The sequence below is a fragment of the Monocercomonoides exilis genome (genome assembly GCF_001643675.1).
Source record: "Monocercomonoides exilis strain PA203 chromosome Unknown scaffold9-1957334, whole genome shotgun sequence".
Taxonomy (NCBI): domain Eukaryota; phylum Preaxostyla; order Oxymonadida; family Polymastigidae; genus Monocercomonoides; species Monocercomonoides exilis.
The window spans coordinates 71,777-92,804 of NW_027150554.1; the positions used below are offsets into that span (position 1 = coordinate 71,777).

Below are 21,028 nucleotides of genomic sequence, written 5' to 3' on the forward strand. Positions count from 1 at the left end.
TGACGTCCTCGTGACTTTCAGGATGATGCGCATTTCCACAAAGATGATGATTAACAGCTTCTTTGACTTGATCTTCTATTCCTTGAGGATAATCAAATGAAGCTCCTCTGTTTTTTTCTTTGTGATACCAAGATAGCCAAATGTAAGCATTTCGCTCTGGTTCTAACAGTTTTGAAGCATCGTGCAATTTTCCTCTTTCAATTAGAATTTCCTCTGAGAGGCCATGGAATCCGGCCATTAGTTTCATATTATCCTGAACAAGTTGGATATGATACTGAGTCCTATCCAAGAAAAAAGAAGTCATTTCAGAAGTTACACCTGATATTGACATGTATTCTTTATATGACTTTAAAATGAATTTTGAAAGACAAAAACTTGTTAATTGAAGAGCTTTTTTCCTGGAATATTACAAAATTAAAAACTAAATATGAAAATGAAATGTTAAGGGTTTAAAAAAAAAACAATTGAAAAAAAAAGTGAAATTTATTCGCAAATAGTAACAACTTGATAGCGTTTCCATTTTTCTCGATCTGAAGTTGGTAATTTAATGAACAAATTTTTATTGGTATGAGCTTGATTTGCTCTGGGTTCATGAAGGAGAGGGCAATAATAATAAATCTGTTCATTTGGTGTGTTATCAGTTGAATAATTTGTATCCTGGTTGAGCACAGAGGAAGAAGGGGTAAGTATAACTGATGGCAGAGGAGAAGTGAAGCGCATCGAAGAAAGCTCTTCCAATTTTCCAGTTTCTCGTTGGAGTTCTGTTCCAACAAGAGAAAGCCCTTCAATAATGATTGGCTTTTCTTTCTCAAATCCTTTTTTCTCCTCATTTTCCGCAGCTTCTCCAACCAAATTTCCTTCCAACCGAATCGACTTCAAGCTTTTCCCTGTGCATCGTGCAAAGTGGCGCGCAATCGAGTCAATCATCGCCTCCGGATTGAACAAGGCGCTGAGAACAAGCCGGAGCGGCTGATTAGCAACGACTGAACGCAGTGCTGTGTCCACAGCATAAACAGCTCTCTGCACACAAAGCAGGAAGCACTCAATGTTCTCCAGCTTCATCGCTGCCTTTGCCCTCTGCTTGTGAATGGGCAGCAGCTCCAGCCATCTTCCTGGAGTCTCATTCATCTGGAGCGAGCGGAGGAGTCTTGCTGCAGCTGCTGTCGAAGAGCGGCGATGAGGCGGCAGAGCAGCTGCCTCACTCGAAAGAGAGCGCAGAGAGGAGCGGATGTCATCAATTGCCCTGTTCCACTGCTTGGCCTCTTCGCGCAGACTGAGTAGAATCGGATCGTCGATGTCTGAGAAATCAAGGATCTTCGCATGCTCATGATACACACTCTCTTCTTCTTCTTCTTCTTCTCCGTATTCCTCATCTTCATTCTCATCATCATCGTCACCTTCATCTGATCCTTCGCTGTATGATTCATCGACACTTGCATAGTTTGCCTCACTTGGTGACATCTGCAGCTGCTGTCCAACCACTTTGTGACTGATGCGCTCAGGCAGCGCCTTCAGAATACGATCCACAATTTGATTCTTTTTTGCATCGAGTTGCTGTTCTGATTCATTTTTGGCTTCTTTTTCATCTGTTTCTTCTTTTGCACTGTTCTCTTTGCTCTCCACAGCACCTATCGCACTCCCACCCCCACTTCCTCTGCGTGTCCCATCCTCATTTTGCGTTGTCTCATCCGTCAGAACAATCGAGCTGCCGAGGATGTTTGACACATGCACCGCCATCCTTCCCAGCTGCTGTGTCCATCTCTCTGCTTCAGCCAGCGCAGCCGCCCGGCGCATTGAAAGAGGAAGCGGAATGAGTTCTGACAGCTGCTCCCCTCCGCCTTGCTGCACAAACGCCTCGATTGTTTCCAGGCTGCGGCACACGTCAGCACACTCTGAGGCATCTTTGCCCAACAGACAGGCAAAGTAGATGGGAGTGAGCAGATGTTCGTTGAAGAAGAAGTCGAAGATGGCATCGAGCGATGCCTTTGCCATTCGAGAAGAGAGATGTCCGCCGTAAATGTTCTGTGCGACTGACAAGCGGATTGCCTCAATAAGAGATGAAATGCTGTCTCTTTCGTCGTCTTCTTCCTCCACATCGTGCTGCTTCACGTTGTGTGTATATGCCACATACAGCTGCTCCATCAGCTTCATCGCAGCTGCAAAATCGCTTTCATTCCACGATGTCTTCCGCACAGTCGTCGGGTGCTGCAATGAAAGTGTCTGCTGAATGCGCTGCTTCTCCACACAGAACGAGTGGAACAGCACCAACGCTACACTCAGCCGCTGCCACACCTCGTCTTCGTCTTCGTCTCCTTCTGCACATTTCGAATGCTTCTTTGCCAGTGCAATTGTGTGGAGCAAACGTCCGCTGAGACTCGATGGGGGAGAGATGACGAGCTTGTAGCTGTCGTGTATTACCATCTGCGGAAGAGCACATGCATTGCGCTTTCGATCCACCTCAGCTGTGACAACCAGGCGGAACAGCGGATTCACCTGCCGCACAGCACGCACCCCGCTCACGAAGTCGATCAGAAGATGGCCACTGTTCGCAACCATCTGCTCAGCATCGCGCAGAAACACCCACGACGCGCTCTCCTTTGCCTTCGCAATGATCTGCTTCACATCACCCGGTTTCAGCTTCTTCAAAGAAATGCTCACAAACCGCTTCGACAGCTCTGTGGGGTCTTCGGTGTCGTTTGTGGTGAGCAGGTGCTGGAGAGGGTTGTATCCGTGTTCGTGGATGATCACAATGGGTGTGCGTGCATCGACTCTTTCAATCATCTTCACAAAGTTGTCTGTCTCCGGAAGCTTTAGAATCTCTGGCCCCAACTTTGCCTTCACAACTTGCGAGACCTGAGAGAGAAACACGTCTTCTTTCAGAATACGAACAAGCAGCAGTTTTAAGAGTGGAGTGAGCGAGTGCTGGAAGGGCTCTGGCATCTGTTCATCAACAAAAGCACTGCTCATCCACTTTGCCCACCCAGCAGCGGTGGCTTGGTTCGAAAGAGAGGCAGTCAGCCCCACGAATGGCTGTGTCTCCTGCGAAGGAAGGATGGTCGTGAAGACAGCACCACCAGCACCACCGCCAGCAGCAGAAGATGATTGAGCTGTGTGTGTCCGTGAAGAAGCTGCTGTTCCCCGCCGACTCCTCGAAACAGATCGGTTTCTCGACGCTGCACGCGACGCAACAGCCGCAAGAATCTCTTCGTCGTTTAGTCCTTTTTCAGTCTGCTTTGTTTCCAAAGGAGAGGGAGATCTGAACTCGTCCCTGGTTCCATCTAAAGACTGTTTCTTTTCGTTGCGAGAGAGTTGCAGAATGGTTGGTGCTTCCACATGTTTCAGTGACTCCAACTGCAGAAGTGCCTTGTGTTGTGCTTCTGTGAGTTCAAATGGTGGCTTGTTATCTTCTGGTTTGGACTCTTGTTCAGACTCTGAGTGAGTTTCAACTGATGCTTCAGAAGATTGCTGGGTGAATGGAGTAGAAGAGGAGGTGATGTGCAGAGGAGAAGATGGGGTGAATGTTTGTGAAATGTCAGTTTTCCTGCTATTTGTGCAATTTGCACTGTCTGCATTGAAGCATCGGATGATCAGATTAGCTTCTTCAGGTGAAATGTACCCATCAGAATAAGATGTGACCACAACTGCCATAAAAGCAAAGATGAGCCGATCAGTTTCAAACAGACTGCGCGCAATGCGAATACACACGCTCTTCATGACAGCGTCGAGAAGAGTGCTCAGCTGCTGCTTGGAGAGAGAGAAGAGGCTGTGCAAACGCACACACGGGATTGGGGTGGTGTGTTGAGAGGTGTAATATTCAGAGGATGAAGTGTCGAGAGAAATAGGAAGTGGAGATGGAGAAGAAGAAGCAGCAGAAGCAGAAGCAGAAGGAGATGTTGAAGGAGAAGTTGATGAAGTGTTCAGATGTTGTGTGATTGTGCTTTGTTGGCTGCTCGCTCCATTTTCTTTCCCATTCGACTGCTCAAACAGTTCGCTTCCATCTGCTGCTTCTGCCTTCATCCACTGCTCCACGCCCCTCAACACCATTCCTCTCATCGATGGAATCGAAAACTGATACAGCGAGCACACATTCCTCATTTCATTGGCTGCAAAGAACAGCTGGGCCGCTCGTCTGGCCACAGGACGCAGCTCTTCTCTCGCCATTGTAAGTGCCACTGTCTGCTCAGCAATCATTTGTGTCTTCTCCTTCACAGCATGAGACTCATTCCGCATTGCTTCGACTGACAGAAGCGCTTCGTCTTTCTCAATGGCCTGTGAAGTGGAAGCAGACAGAGTGATCATCAGGGCACTCTCCTTCTTTTCACACTCAGCCACATTTTCAGCTGCTGCCTCCATCGCCTCGTCAAACCCAGAGGCAACACTCGGTACCATCTTCTTTGTGATGGCAGACAGAAACTCTTCTTCGATACCAGCAGGCGTGACAGTGAAGTTGATGACTGTGCAGTCGGCAAAGATGTCTGACTTGAACTTCGGCTGGCGCAGCTGCGTTGCCAAAATGAGAACAAAGTTCGGAGAAACAGGTACATTCGGATTCGACCCAATTCGCACTGTTGTTGCCCTGCCGCGTTTGAGTACGCGGACAAGCGAGTCTTCGAAGAGTGTCTCGCCAATGTGCTCGACAAGCAGCGGGAATCCGTTTGTGAGGCACTCTTCCATCACCTCGTCGAAGGAAGGGTCGCCCTGCTTGACCACTTTCATCTCTCTCTCTGCTGCCCACGTCTGCTTCAGAAACTCTGTAGCTGTTCTGTCTGGGTCAACTAGCACACACGTCTTCTGGCTACGCATCAGCAGGATGGCATTGGAGATTGTCACAGAGTCATTCAACAGGCCTGCACGGCACCAGTTGCGGATCTGTTTTGGTGTCGACAGGAGAGCATCGAGGTAGAATTCTTTCTCTTCTGAAAACGGAAGAGATTCCTTTTTGAAGGCCAGCTCCCATTCAGTGATGATCTCACGCCGCCACTCTCCAGAGAATGGGCCGAGATAAGCGAGATAACCAGAGGCAATCAGAGCATCTCCGTGGAGGCTGGCCATCTTCTTCCCCAGCTGGTTCAGCTTCTCCTTCCACTCCTCCTCTTCCTCCATCATCAGCTGCAGCAGACGCTCACACCGCTGAATTTTGGCATTGGTCTCGTCAACAGCAGCCGATGCATTCGTTTTGCGTGTGGATGAAGTGGAGAATTCTCCAAATGCAGCATCATGTTCTGCTTTCGCCTTGTTCAGCAGCTCTTCTTTTTCATCAGCCACTTTCTGCATCTCGCCAAGTACCTTCTCCATCTCCTTCAGCTTCTCTGTGTTTGGCTCTTCCTCCTTCAGCATCTGGCTGTAATCGTAGAGTGCATGCACCCACATACACAGCCCCTTTGCAGGGAGGCTGCTTGTACCGATAATGTCTGGCTGGAACTTTGGTGACTGAATGTACGTTTTGCTGAGCTGCTTCTGGATTGTCTCATCCAGCGTCGTCTTGTCGAAGTCCTCTATCCGTGCCACGATATCTGAGCCCAACAGCTTCTTTGCCGAGTCCCATGTCTGCTGCTCTCGGAATACCAGTGACACAGCCTGCATCACAAGTGTCACTGATTCAGGTGGGCGGACAAGCTGCTTCACTTCGTTGAAGTCTTCTCGCTGCAGCGTCTGCAGCAGCCCCAGTGCCTCGTTGTAGCGCTGCATCACAGCATCGAACTTTGCCTGTGTATTTTGTCTGAGCTGATTCACTTGCGAGGAGTATTCATTCACTTTCTTGTTTTCCTCGTTCAGCTCATTTTCTCTCTGTTGGATGAGCGCATTGTGTTTTGCCAAGATGTTCTCATGTTGTTTAACATCATCTTCACTCGATGCCAACTTTGACATCAGCAGCTTCAATTTCTCTGAAATCTGTCTTTTTGCAGAAAGAATTGTCTCTTTTACTTTCAGTGCATTGCTGACTGTACCAATCTCCTTCGACAGGTTCGTCTCCAACTCTTTCTCAACCGCCTCAAACGAATCCAACAGCAGCGAGAATGATGCCAGCGAGATGTACGACGCTGTGCCTGTCTGTGCTTCGCATTGTGCCGCCAGTCGCTCAGCCACTTTGTGCACATTCACGCAGCATTTGGTGAGGGTCTTCCGCTGGATTTCTTGGATGTTCCAGCGCGACGCCCGCTTCCAGGCAATCTGATACAAACTCTCTTCAGATGGCTCTGTGAACCAATCGAGTGTGCATCTCTTTAGCACACCTGGATAGGAAGAGAAGATGGAAGATAGAACAGTTGGGTCAGGACTTACACAGAATACAACGTGGAAATGCTTCTTGATGTTGTTGTAGAAGAAGCTGAGTACATCTTCTCTGTCCAGCTCAAACTCTGCCTCATCTTCTGACCCCAACGCAAGTTCATCTTCAGAAGGCGTCATCCACTTTCTCAAGCACTCCACCAATTTGTCTTCCTCTTCTTTCGTCCACAAGTCAGGCAACACTCCTTCAACGAGCAGCGTGTTGATCTCTTTCAGAATCCACTGATGGCTCTTCTTCTCAATGTGCTTGTCTGTAATGCACAGCACCACACCGCCTTCTTCCTTCCCTGCCTTCTCCTGCAGCCTCTTCATGTGCTCTCTAAATTGCTCCATTCCATATGATGATGATAGGCTGGGTGTATCAAACGTATCTCCATTCATCCACGCTGCCAGACGAGCAAGCGACGTTCGGCCTGTTCTTGTGCGGCTGACCAAAAGTGAATGCTGAAGAGGAAGGTGCAACAGACGAGATAAGCGAGTGAGATGGCAGATGGCATCCCAAAAGAACTCAATCTGAATTGGACGCAGCATCTGCCCAGTTGATTGCAAATAATCCTTCTCTTCCGTCTCTTTCTTCTCTTTTTCCTTCTTTTTCTTTTTCTTTTCTTGTTCAACACTTTGCTTGCTGGCAAGCTCGTTGTACTTCTCAAGATTGGCATAAAGAATCTTTTCGAGTGCGTCTGCATCTCCAAAATTGCGATACTCTTTCTTCTGTTTCAAACGATTTTTCAACGCTTTTGCGACCTTTTCTTCTTCATTTTCGGATTCTTCGCTTTCTTCATTGTTCGCCTTTGGTTCTTCATAGTTAGCAAACAGAAGCTTGCTTGGCGCGTCCAACTCTCTCGATATCTGCCCTGAAAGAGATTCCGAAAATGAACCCAGCGACTCCTTCGCCACACTCGACAACTGTTCATCAAACACATTCTGATCAGCTTCAGTGACAAGACGGTCGCGATAGACACGACATGCCTCGTGGAGAAACAGTTTGGACAGAGTGAAAGGAGATGAAGAGCAAGACGGACTGATTGACTTGGAGGCAAAATACGATTGTGATTGGAAGGAGAGAAGAGAAAGCGAGTCGAGAATGATAGGAACGCTGAAGTGAACGATGCTTCGTGTCAGTTTCAGCAAGTCGTGGAGATTGAACTGATAGTGCTGAGTGAGTGAAGATGTCTGTTGGAAGTGTGCATTCATCTTCTGATTGAGAGAGACAATTGCATCTGCAAGATGTGCAGTGAATGACTGTATCGATGCAGACATCGGCTGATTGGGATGCGAAAAGGCAGAGTTGATCATAGAAGACACAATCTTCGTCTGCGATGGAAGAGATAGAGGTGGAAGAGAGACGATGTGGAAGCGATGTGCTAGCCTTCCCAAACACGCTTGTGACAGAGAATAGCGAGACTGCGACTGAGATGAGTCAGAAAGAGTGGACATGTTTGGAGGCAGAGAGCAGTTGAGCAAGACGGATGTGTCCGTTATGCTCACAGCTTCCTTTGAGTCTGTGCTGAACAGTTCGTTCTGCTCAACCAGCTGTCGAATGAGTGAAAGCGGCTGATTGGCAACAGAACTTTGTGGTGCTGTTCGCTTTTCGTGTTCATACAGCATCGTGTCTGCATCATCAATGAGTAGAACAGCCTGCTTGCCTATGGCTGGTCCGAAGATTGTGCTGCTTCGATGCGACATCTTCTGTGTGATCTGCTTTTTGATGTCGGCAGAGGTTGCCTGACGCGACAGACTGATGTGCATCGTCTCGTTCAGTTCGTTTGGCAGATCGCTGTTTGTGTCTGTCGCATTAGAGCGGAGTGTGGAGCGACTCATAGTTCCGAAGAGGTGTGTGAGTGAGACAGCCCTCTTCAGCGTCTCAGTCTTCCCGCTTCCTCCGTCACCTACAACAAGCACATTTCTATGAGCATTCAGCAGTGTGTTGACAACCAGTGCAGCCGAGACTGACTCTTCTGTCCACACAAATTGCTCCTCCACTGCGAGTGTCTGCCGCTCCTTCTCTCTTTCTCTCTTCAGCACACTCGGTGCATGCACCGACCATCTGTCCCACGAAGGCGTCTGTGTTGTGTCATTTACAACCACATCAAACACTGAGCATCCACGTGGGAACGTGATGTCCATAATAAACGCAACCATCGCTTCGCTGCTCGCGTTGGTTTGGCTGCGCAAAACAGACGAAGAAGGAGCACGACTCAGCGATGCTGCAGGCTTCGGGTTGTATTGTTCAGCAGACATCGACGAAGCAGCTGCAGCAGCATCCATCGAGATGAGGCTAATAAGATAGTCATTAAAGCGCTTCTTGCTTTGAGCATCTAGACACGCACCGAATGTCCAGATGAGAGCGAATAAGCAATGCTTAGCTGCCAAAGATGAGGGATAGCTTTCGAACGGAAATTGAACAGGTATTGCTGTGTGTGATATTGAAATTGGGAGTGGCAAATGCCAACTGGGAATTGGCTGCACTTCAACTGGATTAAGCATTGATTGAAGAATGATGTCAACATGTTCCTTTCTTCGCTCAATCGACAGTTTTTCCATTGAACGCGATGCTGATGGTGTGTTTGGTGTGCCTGGTTGCGTGGGCATGGCTGAGCGATCTGCGGAAACAGCAGAGCTAAGTTGCGAGGCAGAAGCTTTTGAAGGCACTCTCCCTGTTTTTAGAGAGGCAGATGAGATTTTAGCAGATGTCTGTTGAGCAGATAATGGAATGGAGTCTGAATGGAGTGCGGAATATCCATCAGAATGATCAAATTTCCCGCTCAGCCTGCTCTTTCGGAGCAGTCTGGAAGCTGCTGATTCCTTTGCGATATTTGTGAAGAGTGTGAAGAAGTTGAGGAGAAGAGAAGGGACTGTCACAGAAGCTATTGGGCGCAGTGGAAGTGTTTGTGAAGACTCACTCATTTGCGATGAGAGATCGTTTGCTGGCTGTGTTGAACTCTCTTTTCTCGGAAATTCTTTTGGAGTGTCTGCATGTGACTTGAAGAAACTGATGACAGGATTGACGAGAAAACGAAGAGCACTCTCAATGCATGTTGTGAGTGTTGGAAATGCAGCCAGAAACTGCTTCTTCCACAGTGTGCACATATCGTCGATGTTGAACAGCTCATCCTCCAACACAACTGAAGCACATCTCGCAAGCAGCGATGGTGATGCCTCTTTCAGAGAGGCAGTCTCAAAGAGGATGGTCACACACTCTGGAATAAGTAGGAGCTCTCCTGAAGGAAGGCAGAGTGAATGGTCAGAGTCCAAACACGAGGCGAGTGTAGAGACAAGAGGATGTGATAGAACTCCATCAATCACAATGATGTGATGTGCAGGATACATCACCTTTGCTGCCTCTTCTGCAGTGAGAAGAGATTCTTCTGCGATTATGCTTTTTATCAGCTGTGGAATGACTCCATCTTTCCATTTGCTTGTCTGTGAATCGAATGTGCCAATAAGCATATCCATATCATCTGCCATCGAATGAAGAATATGCAGCTTCATCTGTCCGTAATCACTTGTCACTGGCTCAATTTCTCCTTCTTCCTCATTTTTGACTTCACTTTGTTCAGCTTCAGCGGAATTATCGGATTGGATTTCGCTATCTTTCTGTTGCTCTTCCTGTTTGCTTTCATTCACTTCATGATTCTTGTAGTTTGTTTCAGCTTGTTTTTCTTGAGTTTTCTCTTTCTCTCCTTCTTTCATTTGCAACTCATACTTCACTCTTCTCTCGTGCACATCATTCACTGCATTGCAAATAGCCTTCAAAAGAGTTGTCTTTCCGATTCCAGCGCTGCCAGCTAGTATCACACCCTTCCTAACATCCTCGTCATTCCCATTTCCAACTCTCCCACCACACCAAAGCGCATCAACAAGCTTTGCAGCTGAGCGGAAAAAGGCGGAAGATGGAGCAACAGATTGAACAGATAAAACGCTGACGAGAGACGAATAGAGTTGACGGTATTGAGAAAGGAAAGAGACAACCAGTGGGTCCTTTTCCATGTGGAGTTGAGCCAAAGTCACTTCAGAAGGAGTCTGCATTCCAGACGGCATGGCAGATGTTCCCTCTGATGTGAACGATTCGATTTCAAACATCTCCTTCAGAAACACTTTGAACTTTTTGAAGTCCGCTTCTGCAAGCTTTGACTGAAACACCTCAGAAAGTGCATTCATCAGCAACAGTTCTTCTTCCTTCTGTGTGACTGATCCGCTTTCCTCCTTCTGCTTCTTCAGCACTCCAGCACGAGAAATGCATGTCTTGAATGTGCGGAGGGAGAGATGGCATTGTGCCAGACGAGAGAGATTCGTCTGGCAGAGTGTCATCAGCCGCGCCAGACGAGATGCCAAATCGAGTGTGTGCTGTTCCGATGAATTCAGCCCAGCCACAACAAGAAACGAGTTCAGAATGGGGAGCGAATCAGGCGTTGTCATCGTCACTGGACGAAGCAGCGTGGAGAATGCTGCCACGGATGGAGCAGTCGAATCGAACAACACTTTGTGTCTTGGATTGTTTGTTTCTGTGGTAACCACAAAGAAGGCAGACTGTTTGTGGAGTGGATTCTGCGCGCCATTGAAATCAAACACTGGCTTTGCAGACTGAATGGAGTGCTGAATGGACAGCAAAAGTTCGCTGACGAGTGCAAGTGTCTTCTCCTCCGCAAACTCCTTCAGCCCTTCCACACACACCATGCGCCCAATCTGTGCCAGCCCAGACAGCCGAGACATGATCAGCTGTGCATTCTGCTCGCCTGCATTGATCCTCATCAGCGCAAAAGAGCGGCCGAGGAAGTTTGAAAATTCGCGTATTGTTTCAGTTTTCCCCACACCATCCACCCCGCACACATCGGAAATGGCATTCAGAAAGAGCGCAGACGAAAGTGATGCAAACACCCGTGCTGTGTGAGGTGTGATGCACAGGTGCTGAAAGGCGCCGAGGTAGTTGCAGCCGTATTCGAATCTATTCAGCCCCTGCTGCACCACACAGCGCTCGCTTTCTGAGTCGTAGAAGTATTGGATGAACTGGCTAAAGGTGTGCCTAAGAATCCACTCTTTCTCCGGAGAGGATGGCTGGGACATCTGCAGCTGTTCTTCTTCGCTAAGCGATTCTCCATTTGATGACAACACATTTTGTGACAAATGCCTCTCCTTCGCTTCAATCAGACTGCTCACAACATCTCGTGAATACAACTTCAGCAGAATCTGATTGTCAAAATTCAATCTTTGAAGAGGCTGAAGTGATGCTGATGATGCTGTTTCTGTTGGAAGCTTTTGCGTAGCAGATGTTTGGTGTTTCTCAAAATCATCTTCGTCTTTGTTTGAAATGCCTCTTCTCAGAATTTCAGACAACTTCTTTAAATCTTCATCGACTGTTGCTTTCTCCTTTTCGAGTGCCGATGAATCGCCTTTGAAAAGTCTGTCGAGTGCAGATGAAACAGAATGTGAGTTGAGAATCTGCGATGTCACAGACACGACTTGCAGAGGGAAACTGGCTGTCCAATCAAAATTGGACGATGCTGCAGCAGAAGCTGCAGCTAAACCGAGGGATTTTTGGATGAGTCTGTTGATTGTGCTGTGAGTTCTGCTGTCAAACAGCTTCATCCACTGCTCAATCGCTCCTCTCACCAAAACAGGCTCTGCCAATCGCATCTCCTCTCCCCCAACACCTTCAACGCCTTCAATCACATCTGGCTGTGCTGCCTCTTCCGCTGCCCCATTTGTACCATCGCCACGTGCAATCCTTCCTGCCCCTTCTTCCGTTGGTGTGCGCTGTGCAGATCGCATCACACGCCTTTTGGCTTCGTTTGATACAGACAGCGTCAATCGGCGAATTGGCTCATACATTTTGCTGATGAGTGGCTGAACGAAAGACGGATTGACTGGAAATGTAGCTGTGTTGCAGAGCAGCTCAATGAGTTCAGCGTCTGTCAAAAGGAAGAAGCGCGGGAAGGCTCTTCGCTTCTCTGCCAGCCAGCCGTCCAGCGACGCTCTTATCTCCTCAGAAAGAGCAGTCACCTTCTCCATTTCTTGAATGGCATCGGGAATTTGAGAGCATCTGAGACACGCCACAGTTGCCTGCACAGCTGTCATCACTTTCTTCCAACACTTGTCCATCTCTACAAAACGAGGCAGTAGTTGTTTTAGAGGAAGATTGTTCTGTACAAATGAATCGTTAGCGGCTGCAATGGCAGACGAAAGAGAAGAAGAAGGAGACAGCGGAGGTGCTATTTGATTGGCAGATTTGTTAGCAGATGAAGCTGAAGAAGCTGATGATGCAGACGAAGAAGAAGAAGAGAAAGCAGAATCAGCCATAAAAGGAGCAAAGAGCTGTGATAAGAGAAGCCACTCCTTCTGACAGACAGCTGCATGCGATATGAACTCATTCATCTGCCCCAGTGTTTCATTCCACATGACAGCCTCTTTCAGAATCGGCGACACAAATGGAGAGGCGATGATGACCTGAAGTTGTATCAGATCTTCCTCAGCGTCTGCTTTCAGCTTCAGAAGCTGCGTTTGATTGAGCATCAGCAGCACATGCGGTTTGTGTGCTGCGCCTGTCTTCGACAAGATGGCTGGATCGGATGAAGAATCTGGACGCTTCCCTTTCTTTTCCTGATTATTACTATTACCATTACCATGTTGCATTGACTGTTGTTGTTGCTGCTGCTGTTGTTGAGAAGAAGTGATTGAGATGCTGTTGTTTTGTGGAGCAGCCATCTCAAAGCACGCTGCCCTCCACTTCGCTTTGATTGACTCCAACTTGACTGAAATCTCATATTCTCCTTTTGCAACAGCTGAGATTTCGAAGATTTGCTGTCTGAACTGTGTCACATTCATCGACAGGAACTGCGCCAGGTTGACTGTCGCTGTCCATGTCCTCCCAAACAGCTCGAACACCATCCGCCAATGACGCGGCTGCATCGCTGGCACACACACTGCACGCAACAGAGGCAGATAGGGAAGAAACTCATCAATCGTGTCTATCAGCTTCTTCAGCACAGAATCGTGCTCGTTTTCTCCTGGCAGGTCTACTTTCTCCTGTGCAGCTGCCTTTCTGGCGTCGCTGTTGATGCGCTGTGCTTCTTCTGTCACTTCAGCTGCATTCAGCTCAGCCAGCTGTGTCATCTTCCATTCAGTCATTGCCAACTGCAGAGCACTCTGCGACTGCCAAACGAGACGGCGCTGCTGATGTCTGAAGACACACCGAGACACATTCGGAAACTTCAGCTCGTCAATGCCGAGTGTCTGCTGATACCCTTCCAGCACACTCTTCCTCTCTTTGTACTGCTCCACAATAGACCCAATCACATCCAGCCGCTGTAGCGCTGCCTTTGGCTCTGTCGACTCGTCCACCAAGATGCCCTGGTTGAGGTCGGAGTGTGTCTGCAGCGTGTCTGTCTCCAGCTTCTGCACTTCCTTGTTCAGTGCATTGATCATCCTTGCCCGCTGCGCCTCGCTCTGCTCTTCGCTTCGGGTGAGCGTCTGTTGGAACTCTACCAGCAGCTCGTGGATGGAGCTGTGCAGCTGCTGCTCCTCCAGCGAAAAGGATGTGTTGTGAGCATCACACAAACGGCGCATCTCGTCTGTCGAGGCAATTTCAGAGACCAAAAAAGCAGATGTGTCTTTGATGGCACGCAGCTGAAGGAGATAACTGCAATATTCACTGAGATGGTGGGGAAGAGTGTTCAATGTTTCAATGCTCTTTTTCAGCTGCTCCTCCACCGCCTTCGCCTTCTCGTTGAACAGATTGTGCAGATGTGCCTTGATCTGTATGCCTGTCTCTGTTGCCACCGGGAGCAAGTCCTGTTTGAGCGCCCGTGCGTCCATGTTGAGGATGCCACACACAACACTCACGTTGATTCTGCTGATGTCTGCCAGCCACTGGTCAACCATGTTCAGATGCTCAGCAATCATCTGCACATCCTTCGTCTCTGCACAGTAGGCGTCGGTGTCCCACTTCAGAGAATGGATGAAGATCTGGCTGAGTGGATAGAACCTCTGCAGATGCTGCTCAGCCCTTGCGTATGACTCCTCTATCACTCTGTGTATCTCCTCCTTCGCCTTCACAAAGTGCGCATTTGCTGCCAGCATCTGCCGCAGATCGAGTCCAACTGGCGCCTCCTTCGGCAAAAGCGAGCGATGCTGCCCAATTCCCAACGGCCTGTCGGCGCTGCACAGAACAGAAATGCCCTCGCTGATGGTGGCATCGACAATGCGGTGGACGAGAGCACAGTCAGGATTCATCGCCAGATCAGCTTCTGCTGGCTTGCCTGAAGGTGTCAGATGAGGCTGGGGGAAGAAGCGGCTGGAAAAGGAAGGTGCGTTGGACGAGGGAGGGAGAGAAGAAGGAGAGGGAGAGCGGTTGTTAAGTCCTCTTTTAAGAGGAGATGAGGTGGTGGATAAAGTGGAAGAGAAAGGAGAAGAGGCAGGAAGAGGGTATATGGATGTGTTGGACAATGCGTATGTGTTATTCAGCGTGGGAAGAGCAGAAGATGACGCAGAGGTTGAGAAAGAAGAAGGTTGTGCATTCAAGGTGGATTGCAATTGGCCATTGTTTCCATTCACATTAGAGTTATATTCATTTTCATTATTGTCTTTGCCCTTTTGTTCATCGCCCTCATCTTCTTCTTCCTCATCATCTTCTTCTTCTTCGCTTTCTTCGTTAACCGCATTTGGATTATCGTTGTTTTCACCATTCATGTTTTCTTCCTCTTCTTCTTCTTTGTTGACATTGTTTTCTTTCTCTCTTTCATTCATTCCATTCTCATTCTCGTTCTCTTCATCATCCTTCGCTCCTTTTATTGCAAGTGCCTTTGGCTTTCTCATCTTCAGCATTTCATTCGTCTTCTCTTTCTTCTTCCCTTTCCTCTTCTTCTTCGCTTCCTTCTGCACAAACCGGAACTGAACAGTAAACAGAGCCTTCTTCGCATTCAGAAACATTGTGAATGTCTTCGCCTCTTCCACAACTGACTGCACCATCGTGTCAAACAGATTCTCCACACACAAATAGTCCAGCACCACCACAAACCTCCCCAACATCCTCTCTTCCTCTCTCGCAATCTGAATCGACCTCTGCTTCGCTTCTTTCTCCTTCTTCTGCTGCGCCATCGACTTCCCCACCTGCGTTGCTGTGATCATCATTGCCAGTGCATAATCAGCTGCCTCTTCTTCCTTCGCCTCTCTTTGCTCTGCCTGCGTCGCTCGTGTCATCACATCCACCACCACCTGCGCTGATGCCTGGACCATTCCCAACGACGCTCTCTGCACCGCCGCCTTCGTCTTCTCTCTTTGCGCTGCCTGCCCTTCAATAAACTCCCCCATCTCCATCGCCCCCTTCCTCTCTGCGTCTATCAGCACTGGCGGATGCAGTGTGACCTCAAAATACAACTTGCACAGCGCAGAAAGAGCAGCACAGAAGCAGCGGTGGGCAGCAAACAGGCTGCGAGTGACAGCTCTTTTGTGGTTGCAGTAGATTTTGTAGCGGATTTCTCTGCGCCACACAGAAAAGCTCTTGCCCAGGTGATACATGCGGAAGAAGGGGATCTTTTGCAGCGAATGGAATATCATCGCCTCTCTCACAAAGTCAGACACAGAAATAGCTTCCGTCTCGCTGCTGTCGGCTGCTTTGTTTTTGTCGGCTTTCCTCAAAAAGAAGAGCGGGTTGTTCTTTTGCCTCTGCTTCTCCTCTTCGTTCTCCTGCTCTTCTGCATGTGCCAACACATTGTCCAATTCGCTGTCTGATTGCTGCTCTCCTTCTTCTCCTTCTTCCTCCTCTCCCTCTTTCTGCTGCTGCTGTTGTTGTTGTTGAGGCTTCTTTTGCTGCTGAGCAAGAATCCTGTTCCTCTTCTTCTTCTCTCTCATTTGGTGCCTCCACTTCATCCTCTCGCTTTCTGAGGGCATCACATGCACCACGCCAGACACAGAGAAGATGTAATGCTCTGGCTCCACTGCCTCCTTCGGTACAACAACCAGATCGTATGGATCGTATGCAAAGCGTGGAACATCAACTGCATTTGGATCGCGTTTGGGGGGATGGCGGATGTTCATGTAGACAAACTTGACTGGATCGTCTTTACCGCAGCCAGCAAAGTATGCGAGCACATCATTCACCGTCTGCAGCGTCTTGGCAGCCTGCGCATCGGGTGTGGGGGCTTTGCGGATGGGAGAGCGAGGAGAAGATGTGGAAAGAGGAGGGAGGCGTCTTCCATCCATTCGAGATGTCAGGGGCGATGAAGTGTTTGATGTGAGTGCAGTTGGAGACGCAGCTGAAGATGATGCTGTTGCATCCTGTTTTTGTGTCTGTAATCTTCCGCCAGTTGGCAGAAGAGGAGTCAGACTGCTTTCCGAATGCCTTCGAGTGTCACTGGCTGAAAGCGACTGAATTGTTCTCTGTGTTTTCAGCTGAGAGGAAATCAGGTCGGTTTGGTTGCCTCGCTTCATCGACGCTGAATGTGGCGTCGGCCTCGAACGCTCAGTGACGGCACCACTTTTGGAGAATTTGTATTCTTTTGAAGCGCCTCTGTTAGTTTCTGTGAGACTGCCATCGCTTCCTTCTTCGCCCAGCAATCTCAATCCGCCAACACCCCTTCCGCCAGAGTGGCCAAAGTGGGTCACTCCTTCTTTTCCCATCACGTTCCATTTGCCTCCCTTTGGAGCAGACATCTCTGACCTTCGCAATGGCAAGGCATACGACTCAAGTTCGCGCTCGTCAAACGTAAGCAACTGAGCAAGAGATTCGCTTTGTAGTGTTCGAATTGTTGGAGTAGGTGCCTGCAGAGAAGAGGATGTGGAGAGTGATGGAAGACGAGCTGGAACCTTATCTTTTGCCTTCATTGGTTGTCTGTTGGACCAATTCGATATTGCAACAGACTTTCGGTTAGATGATTGAATTGGGCTATCAGTTTGACTTTTTGCTATTGACTTTGGAAGAGGTGTAAGTGCTTGTGAAGAGGTATGTGAAGTGACAGTTGTTGGTGCAAAAACTGAAGGAAATGTCTGAATAAGCAAAGATGCGAGGTTGAGTGATTTAAGCTGTGGAGTCGTTGTCACTAGTGTATATGATTGCTGCAGCAGTTCGTTTAACTGAAGTTGGAGCAGAATCATGTTTTTTATAGTTCAGAAAATAAATGACACAAAAAATGAAACAGAAACCTCTTGTGAGACTCTTGACGAAAATGTTCCACTTGGAATTTTTGTTAAAGAATTTCTAAAAGCTGCCCATCCATCATATGTGTTCATTCGAACAACATCTTTAAGAGATGGAATTAGCTGTTTTTCAAGTTTTTGGGCTTGCTGTTGTATTTAAAGATTAAAAAAATTAATAAATTTTAAGATGAAGGAGAAAATGGTGCTTTTAATTCATATAAAAGGTCAAACAAATTGTTGCTCCATTACAAATAGCAATTTTTGAGCAAAATTATATTTGTAACTGCTTTGAGAACAAATGAATATGGTAATTTCTGATCAAATTTTTTTTTCGGAAATTTTTGAAATGAAAACAAAAATAGAATAAGTTGCTTAAATACATTCTAAATTGTACCATTTTTATTAGTAAATGCTTGTGTCAACGCATTAAGAAATCCTTCTTGCTGTTGATGAAAATGAGTCTTGGCTGAGTCAATCAGTTTCAAAACAGTAACTTCTAATTCATCAATGCGCCGCTTTGTCTTTTGTTGTTGAGCCAGCTGTTCCTCCAAACTTCCATCTGATCCTTTTTGATTCTGCTCTTCCTTTTCAATCTGGCTCAAGAAGAATGCCAAGAGCATCCTGACAGAAGAGTCATACATATTCCACATGTTCTTCAGTGCCTTGTCTGCTAATTCAATCATTGGCTGCAGGGGAAGAGAAGAAAAATCAGAGGAAAGCAGAGAAAGAGACTGCAGAAGAGCGTCAGTTGATGACATGAATGAGGCAGCAAGAGAAGAAGGAGAGAGAGAGTCCAATGGAAGAGGAGCAGAAGATGAAGAAGATGAAGAGGATGAAGCGGATGAAATGGCTGTGGCATTGTCAGTGGATTGAAGCATGTGAGGAAACAAAATGTTGACAAATGAAAGAAAAGAAGAAGATGAAGAAGATGATGATGAAGGTTGATTTGTTGCTGTTGTTGTTTCTGAAGTGGAAGATGATTGAACAAAAGAAGAAGAAGAAGAAGAAGAAGAAGAATTACTTATTTCATTTTGTTTTGAACATTCTTCTTGTTTCTTCTTCTGCTGCTGCCGCTGTTGCATAGTCTCAGATGGCGTGTCTTGTATTGGAAGACTGCTGTCCAAAAGGCGCGTGGTGTTTTCTGCATTGATTTTTGAGAGGAGCTCTTCGAATGTCTTGTTGAGGACACCTGGAGAGACACCCGAGAGAACAAGATCGTCTGCCAAAGAGGCACAAAACCTGTCTTCTTTGTGTGCGGAAAGAGGGCTGTTCTGAATGAGAGGAGGAGGAAAAGGAAGATGATGAGGAGGAGGATTATGTTGAGTGTGTTGAATGGATAGAGAATGTTGAGTGGATTGAGAAGGAGAAGGAGAATGAGAATGAGAAGGAGAAAGAGAAGGAGAAAGAGAATGCTGATGCTGATGTTGATAAGGTTTCTGATTGTGTTGCGAAGAGAGGGCGAAAGAAGGAGGAGATTGGGTGGATTGGATGAGTGGATATGAGAGAGAAGAGAAAGGAGCAGAGGAAATGGGCACTTTGGAGAATGACAGTGCAGGTGGAGAAGAAGGAGAGGAAGGAGATGAGGGGGAAGAGGGGGAAGAGGGGGAATGAGAAGAAGGAAGAGAAGGAGAAGAAGGAAGAGAAAGGGAGAGTGCAATTGAAGGAGAAGCAGGAGATGAAGGTGCAGAAGAGGTGGAAGAGGCAGAAGGAGAGAGATGAGAGGAAGGAGAAATTGCTGTGTGTGTGTTTGTGTTTGGCAGAGGAGAAAGCAAAGAGACAGACGGAAGAGAAGAAGAGGCATCATTTGAAGTGTGTTCACTCACATGTTGACTGCCAAACTGACCTTGTTGTTGTGCTTGCATCGTATTCTTCTCTTTCATTTGCTGTTTGTGATGCATCTGTTTTGTGTCTCCTTCTTTATGCTCTGAAAATGCTGAAGAAGAAGAAGAGGAAGAAGAAGAAGAAGAATTCATCATTCCATTCCCTCCCTTCTCATTCGCATTCGCATTCTCAGCCGCATTCTTCTCCTTCTGCCGCATCGTGTTCAGTGCCAGCTGCTCCTTCAGAATGGCCAGCAGCGACGAGCGAGCTTCCTGATGAGACAGATGCGACTCTCTCAGGCTGCCCATCATCGAGCGGAGGAGGAGAGACAGGTGAGGCGGAAGAGACTTCTGCCCCACAGCCACTTGGAGTGCAGGCGAGGCGCACTCAACTGAAGGGCTGGGGGGTGTGGTGGATGTGGTGGATGTGGAAGATGAGGTTGAGAGGAGGCTGGGGCTGATGGAAGAGAGAGAAGAGAGAGAAGAGAGAGAGGAAAGAGGAAGAGTGCTTGTGGATGGCTGGGATGTGTTGTGTTGTGTCTGAGTGGGAACATCCCAGTCAAACACTTCATCTTCGTCCAATTCAGAAACTGTCACATCATCTTCTTCGTCATCATCTTCATCTTCATCATCACTTTCTTCGCCTTCTTCGCTTTCTTCAGCACCCTCATCTTTTTGCTCTTCTTCAGACATCCCTGTTTCTTTTCCAGTTGTTGAATTATTTGCTTCATCTTCTTTTTCACTTCTCTTCTTCTTCTTCTTCTTCTTCTTCCCCTTCTTTTGGAAGAACGGGTGGTGCAGCAGCTGCTTTGCAGACGGGCGTTTCGAGGCGTCGAGTGTCAAACAGAGCGAAATCAGCTTCTTCACTTTGCCGTCTTTGACTGCGTTCAGCAGGCGCGGGGGCTCTCCAGAAGTGACCTTCCTGTAAAGCGAGCCAAAGTTCTCGCACTCTTCGTACGGATACTCCAGCGTCATCATCTGCAGCATCGTCAGCCCAAACGAGTAGACGTCAGATTTCGTGCTTGACTTCCCTTGCATCGTCTCTGGCGACACAAACTGCGGCGTCCCTGAAATCGTGTGCCGAATATTCTTTTGCATCGCAGGCGACAGCCCAAGGTCCCCCAGCTTCACTTTTCCGGATGGCCCATCAATCCAGATATTATCACATTTCACATCATGATGGATGACAGGATGAGATGGAGCCTTTTCATGTAAATAGTGCAGCGCAGATAAAATTTGCCTGCACCATCTCGAGATGACGGGCATTCTGGGAATCCCATGTTCCTGTATATACCTAACCATTCAGTTTAAAGAAAGCACATAAAATCTTTTCTCTTTAACAAACTCTTTCAATGTGCCAGAACTCATAAGTTCACGAATCATAATTAATTGTCTTTGCTTCGGTACAAACCAATAATGATGAAAACCTAATAAGTGTGGATGCCCAAGAGCTGCAATGATATCCATCTTTTAAGTATAAAAAATTAATATATTAATTTTTTAAAAGTATTGGAAAACTTCTGTGATTAATTCTTGCTGAACGTTTGGAGTCCAACATTTTAAGGTTATTTCATTCCATGATACAGCTCTTCCGCTTTCACTATCATAGGCAACATATACGTCTTTAAAAGAGCCACTACCTAAAAACACATTTGAGTGCTTGATTCGAAGTTTAAAAAAAAGAATGCAAATTTCAAATTTTCATAATGAAACTAAATGAAATGGAATACCTTTAGGTACCTTCCTGAAGGATCAGTTTCTTCGTATTCTGGAAAATCATCCATTTATAA

General features: G+C 47.4%; 2 protein-coding genes across 2 annotated transcripts; both read right to left on the minus strand.

Annotated features, from left to right (window-relative positions):
• Positions 1 to 483: 483 nt before the first annotated feature.
• MONOS_3056 (dynein haevy chain, unidentified) lies at positions 484 to 17,664 on the minus strand (the record flags this gene model as incomplete). The annotated part of the gene is made up of 4 exons (XM_067873027.1): positions 484 to 3,641; positions 3,684 to 17,355; positions 17,425 to 17,565; positions 17,650 to 17,664. The coding sequence occupies 4 exons, from the start codon at positions 17,662 to 17,664 to the stop codon at positions 484 to 486; spliced, it is 16,986 nt and encodes a 5,661-aa protein (XP_067732251.1).
• Positions 17,665 to 17,726: 62 nt separating this feature from the next.
• Positions 17,727 to 21,022, minus strand: MONOS_3057 (putative Serine/threonine-protein kinase WNK1; the record flags this gene model as incomplete). The annotated part of the gene is made up of 4 exons (XM_067873028.1): positions 17,727 to 20,532; positions 20,584 to 20,705; positions 20,757 to 20,897; positions 20,969 to 21,022. 4 exons carry the CDS (start codon positions 21,020 to 21,022, stop codon positions 17,802 to 17,804), a joined length of 3,048 nt encoding a protein of 1,015 aa, XP_067732252.1. The 3' UTR covers positions 17,727 to 17,801.
• Positions 21,023 to 21,028: the final 6 nt, after the last annotated feature.